The sequence below is a fragment of the Lontra canadensis genome, unplaced genomic scaffold, assembly GCF_010015895.1.
Source record: "Lontra canadensis isolate GAN:19392208 unplaced genomic scaffold, GSC_riverotter_1.0 scaffold63, whole genome shotgun sequence".
NCBI lineage: Eukaryota > Metazoa > Chordata > Mammalia > Carnivora > Mustelidae > Lontra > Lontra canadensis.
In genome coordinates, this window is record NW_022631057.1 from 3592609 (window position 1) to 3598523 (window position 5915).

At 39.9% G+C, this 5915-nt stretch overlaps 1 protein-coding gene across 1 annotated transcript in view; it reads right to left on the reverse strand.

Moving 5' to 3' along the window:
- The window catches only part of LOC116879686 (C4b-binding protein alpha chain-like), an 8439-nt gene extending 2673 nt beyond the window's left edge, over nucleotides 1-5766 (reverse strand). The window contains exons 1-2 of the mRNA XM_032878078.1: nucleotides 5567-5766; nucleotides 1447-1617 (exon numbers count right to left, since the gene is read on the reverse strand). Coding sequence (XP_032733969.1) covers nucleotides 1447-1617; nucleotides 5567-5651 — 256 coding nt within the window. The 5' untranslated portion in view covers nucleotides 5652-5766. The remainder of the gene's footprint in view (nucleotides 1-1446; nucleotides 1618-5566) is intronic.
- Between the last annotated feature and the right edge of the window lie 149 nt (nucleotides 5767-5915).

Genomic DNA, 5915 nt, shown 5'->3' on the forward strand with positions numbered 1-5915 from the left:
CCCCCCCCCCCCCCCGCTCCGGCCTCTGCCTGACTTGTGATCTCTGTCAAATAAATAAATAAAATCTTAAAAAAAAAAAACTAGAACACTCATACTCTACTTGTAGAAACAGAATTTGTTGTTATGACCACTTTTGAACAAAATTTGGCATCATCTACGAAAGATGACAACGTGTATACTCTGCAGAACAGTTCTGCTGAGCTTATTCCAAACACAAATGTTTGCACGTGAGTACCCAGAGACCTACACACAAGTGTTCATAAGAGCATTATTCATAATAGCCTGAAACACGAAAAACGTGAACTCTTATAAAATACACAAAATGTGGTCTATATATCCAGAAGAATATTATAAAACCATGAACATGAATAAACTATCACAATGTGCAAGGACGGAGATGAAGAAAGAAGCCAGGCACAGAGTGCAAGCATGACTTCTTTGATACAAAGTTAAAAAGTTGGCAAAACTTAATCCATGGTGTTAGAAGGTGGAAGAGGGACAATAAAGTACCCCCCAAACTGAAAAGTCATTTTGAGACCCCAAAACAAAAGCAGGGCCCACCATGCAGTTTACACAGAGTTTTCTTCAGAGTAACTTACTGATGGGGGAAGGGAGAGAGTCAGACCGACAAGGACCCAGGCCCTGTACAGCTCTTCTCCAAAAAGTCTAGACTTCAGTCCACAGATTTTTTAGAGCGAGGGGACACTGTATTCCAGGACACTGTAGGGAGACTGAGGGGCTCACGTGCACCTAATTGACAGCTGACCTTTATTTAGATCTTGTGGCTCCATCTATACCTCAAAAAGAGGGAGGACTATTTTATCTCCGATTCTTCCGAGGCCAAAGTGAACCTTCCCCTATACCGACGGCCTTGGTGGGCGTTTCTGAGCTATGTATGTTACTCTCCAATGGGTCTGGAGCACATAACCACAAAAGAAGTCATCAAGCAAACATGAACAAGATGGAGGGCCAAAGATGGAGGGCCAAAGATGGAGCCAGTATTTTCAGCGCTCCTACACATGGTGTTGGTAGAATGACCTTCTTTGGGGAGGAGAGTCGGGAGTAACTGAGGGAAGACATGAGATGCTTCAAGGGTAGGTTCTCGTTGTGATAATTGTTGACCTTCACCCTTAAGATTTGTACACTGTTCTGCAGTATGTTACATTTGAATTAAAACTTTTATTTAAAAAAAGCAAAAAGTGGTCCTCTAGATTACCTCTGAAAACATACACGCTGGTAACAATGGTTACTTCCAAGACTGATGAGCTGGGTGATGGTTCAAACTTTGAAAATAGTGTACCATATGCATGCGTTAACTACACGAAATGAATAAATAGTACAATAAAATTTTTTTAAATGTTTCCTCTGGCTGGAAAGAGACTAGAGTCAGAACAATCACAGAGGCTCTACATTTCTAATCAAGGTCATCAGTGAGGTTGAAATTACCTTTACATTGAGGGGCTGGAAGCGACCAGTGGGAGTTCCTGCAGGTGATTTTGGACTCTCCAACCAGAACATATCCTTCATCACATTCATATTTTACGACAGTAGTATAGGAGAAAAATGAACTCACGTCTTTATGGGATCCATGGGCAATGCTCGGAAATATTCTGCAATCTTGAATGGTAAAAGAGAAGGGTGGGGGACAATGAGCTAGGGTTTAATTTAATTAACAATTCAGAGTGAGGGACTCTTCTTATTTTGTTGAATGAAGTAATTAAATTACACTGCAGAGGTATATTTCAATTCCTTAACAAAATCAATAGGAATGGTTTACTGAGAACTTAGCTACTTGCTAGGCACTGTGTTAATCATTTTAGATATGTTAAATCAATTAATCCTCGCAATAACTTTCTGAGGCAGTACGATCATCATTCCCATTCTAGAGAAAAGGAAACTTAACCTTAGAGGGGTCAGATGTTGCACATAACGTCACAGCTAGGAGGTGTCAGTAACATGAATCAATCTCAGGGATTAAGCTCAGGTTTGTATCAAACTCAACTGGTACTTTCTGGAATCCTGCTATCTTCTGCTGTCTGTAGCGATCATTGGATGCTTACTTTATAGAGGCATCAATAGATATCTAAAGGCCATAAAATGGAAGTTTTGGTTAAAGAACAGTACTCTTGCACAGTCAAGTAACATCCCATAATTGATGAAGTAGGCAGCTCAGCATCCCTTAGAAAACTCCTAACTCCTTCTCCCAAATCAAAAGCACTAAAAGGTTAAGAATTTAATCTTTTAAATTCAAATTAGTCCCAGGTAAGGCAAATATGTGGGTTCATTTCTCCTTCAGACTGACAGAGGGGCTCTAAGGAGCTCACTGAGAAAGGCCAATATATCTCTTTTCACTTTGCAGGGATATTAGACACAGTGGCCTAGTATTGAGCTCCTGCCTGGGAAATCCATAATGCAAAAGGGGGCTGTCTAGTGGCTCTGTTGGTGAGGGTGAAGGACATATTTCTGCTGCTTTGAGATTGGCCCGTACTCCTGACATTATTTGGAACAAAGGATGAGTGAGCACTTCCAGTGAGTTGGAAACAGGCTGCATGAAAAAGACAGGCCTGGTGGTATTGTCTTCAGACCTGTGCAAAAGGACCTCCTGAGGTTAGAAGAAAGCTTCAGTGAAAATAAATCCCTAGGAGTCCCTAGGTCTTTAGGAGATAGGAAAGAGAAAGAGATCATCCAGAATCAGAGATGGATCCTGGGATCTAGCAGACCAGGGGATTGCAATTAGCAGATTCTCAGTGATGAGGAAGGACCCATCAAAAAACAGCAGCAACAACAACAAAACACAAGAGAGAAAGCAAGCTTGAAACACTCTTGATGCAAAGAATCAGCTCAGGTCAAGCACTGTTTCCCTTACCTCTGCTTTTCCCAAAGCTTTAACTCTGAAGGGTCCAGAAGGCATAAGAACAATAATCCCAAAGTAAGTTGCTTTAGTATCAAGGAAAAGGAATTCACCTGTGCATGAGTCAACAGCTTCCATATAGCATTTCTTAAACTGCAGATTAGGCCCCTCCACAGAAATACAAAAAAAATAGCTCTTAATTTTTATAACCGAACACACATGCAGAGTTCTGTACTATGCTTCTCAGGCAATATCAAGGAGGCATAATTGCAATGTACTTAAAAAGATAAGATGTAGCCCTGGTGTAGGAAAGACGTTAGGGTTTGAAGCCAGTGGCCAAGGAAGAGTTCTTGTGGTGTCTTTGGTGCAAAAAAGTGGTTTTTTGAAAGCATGGGGACAGGACCCATGGGCAGAAAGAGCTGCATTGGGGTCATGAGGAGTGACTAATTTTATACTTCCAAGTTGGAAGGGGTTAGGAATAATATAAGACTCTAAGGAATATGGAAGCAAGGTTTCCAGGACCTTGAGGGGGCTAGCTATGTCATTTATTGTCTATTTATTACTGTCTAATAAAACCTTAATTATGAGACCCTTCATATGTATATCGGTGGCCCATATGCTTAGGGGATGAGTGCCAACATGTATCTTGGGAGGTTTGGAGATTAAGGAAGTTTCCAAAAGAATTTTTATATGTTAAAGTAGGCTTACAGCATCGGGACATGGGGAGGGGGGGTGTCAGTCTAGGATTACCTTTTCCCCATGGCAAAGTGTCAACATCAAGGCAGCTGAGTCCCTAGAGAAGTCTCACTCTGCCTGTCTTAAGGACTTGTCAGTGGGCTGTAGGTAGTAAGGAAACTTAATGATTTTTCTTCTGCCTTTGTTTCCCACATCAGCCACATACATAGTTGTACTACAACTCTCTATCAGTCCACTCTAGTGCCAGATTAGGTCAGGAAATTAGTTCTATAGGAGAAGGTGTTGGCAGGATGGAGGGAAGATCTCCAGGAGTAAGCTGGAGACAGGTCTCAAAGGATGGGTGGAAGTTAAGTGGTTGGTAAGATAGGTGAGGCAGAGCAATACTGGGGCCATGAGAAAAGTCTGGCATCAGAAGTCCTTACGGTGAGGGAAAGGACCTTCAGATCAGAGCGCACAGACATTATCATTTCAGAGGGTTGGGGCCATGGGAAATGGGAAGAGATGAGGGAACAGAAGGAAAAAGGGGAAGGGAAATGGGATCATGAAGAAATAATTGAAAGACATGACAAATTTGATTAGGTCTTCCTCTATCACCCCAGACTGTGTGAGAGGGGAACTTAGAGATGAAGTTGAGAAAAGTCTCCTGAGCATGAAGTCCTTTATCTTGCCACTCAATAATAAATTTACACTGCCACTCAATAATTTTCATGCATCTGATGTGAAAAATCTTTTTCCAAACATTGCTTCCTTAATTAACCCATGTTTTCCCCTGACCACTCTCAGTGTTGAAGAAAGCATGGCTTCCACGTTTTTAAATCAACAGGCCAGCTCACCTAGGAGCAGTCAGTTATTATTTTAAGGTTGGGGTTTTTCCCTCTAAACTATCTCAAATCCTTAACTTTTATGCCATGATAGCTGTTTCAGAGGATATGTTAATAAATATTTTTAGGTATGAAAATTAATTCTCTCAGATAAAAAATAATGTCAGCTAACAAAAGAACACAATATAACTTTGGTTAAAGGACATTTCCATTTAAATAACAGAATAACAAATAAACTTCCACAGCAGCAAGCCTTCAGTTGGTTCTGGTAACTTCTCTCAGACACTTTTGTTTCTCTTTCTGACAAAAATTTCCCTATGTTTCAATAACAATGTCTTACATTTATATAATGGTTTACAATTCATAAAGTACTCTATAATTTTACCTCAGAAAATTTACTCAGTATTTGATAACAGAAAATTTATTTTAGAATTTTTATTTCTCATTAGTTTTTAATCCCAGTATAGTTAACATACATTGCAATAGTAATTTCAGGTGTACAACACAGTGATTCAATATGTCCATACAAAACCTGTTCTCATTACCAGAAGGCCACTCCTTAATCCCCATCACCTACTTCACCCATACCGCTGCCCACCTACCCTCCTGTAACCATCAGTTTGTTCTCTATAGTGAAGAATCTCTTTCTTGGTTTGTCTCTTTTATTCTTTCTTTCATTGTTTTGCTTCTTAAATTCCACATATGAGTGAAATCATACGGCACTTATCTTTCTCTGGCTGACTTATTTGACTTAGTATTATCCTCTCTAGCTCCATCTGACAACAGAAAATAGTTTTGCTTTTCAGATGGAAATTATTCTTAATCAATAAATAACTAAGATTATGGATGGTATAATTAACCTATTTGGAAAGTAAATTTGTTCTATGTATCTTGGAGCATTGAAATATAAGAAACTGATTTGAAAATTCAAGATTATTTTTTGCTAAAGCCGCCTCACGAGGAATTTTGCATATCAACACATTTTTATTCTATATATAATAATAGCTTCTACCTGAATTAAAACTATTTCCTTTTTATTCTAAAATTCTTCATTTTTATTAATACATAGTTCATTATACTCTCTCAAAAAGATTATGAATTACCACTATTTGATTATATTCAGTTAATTCTTAATTGGGTATTTGTCCTGCGTATCTTAGAGAAACTACCCTCCTTTCCCTATAACTACTGTACTCACCACACAAGCCAGAAGGGTACAGCAGTAGAGTCAAGACCCCAAAGACGTACAGTGCTGGGAAATTGCTCTGCAACTTGGAAGCCATGGGTCTCAGAGGTGCTATACTGGGGCTCAGTGTTCTCAGACCCTTGAATTAATCCTAAGAAAAGAATTCTCAGTAACAATTGAAATGGTGCCTAAGCCAGTGTAACCAGCCTTGGCAAAGTCTCAGTTGTGTGTCACTAAAGGGGAGGGACAGGGGGAGTGACAAGAAGACCAGGTGCTGAGCACAGCTCTAACAGGGGTCAGCTGATAAGGCCCCATTCTTGCAGACAAGAGTCTGGAGGTTGTTAGGAGAGCCCTCTGGGAT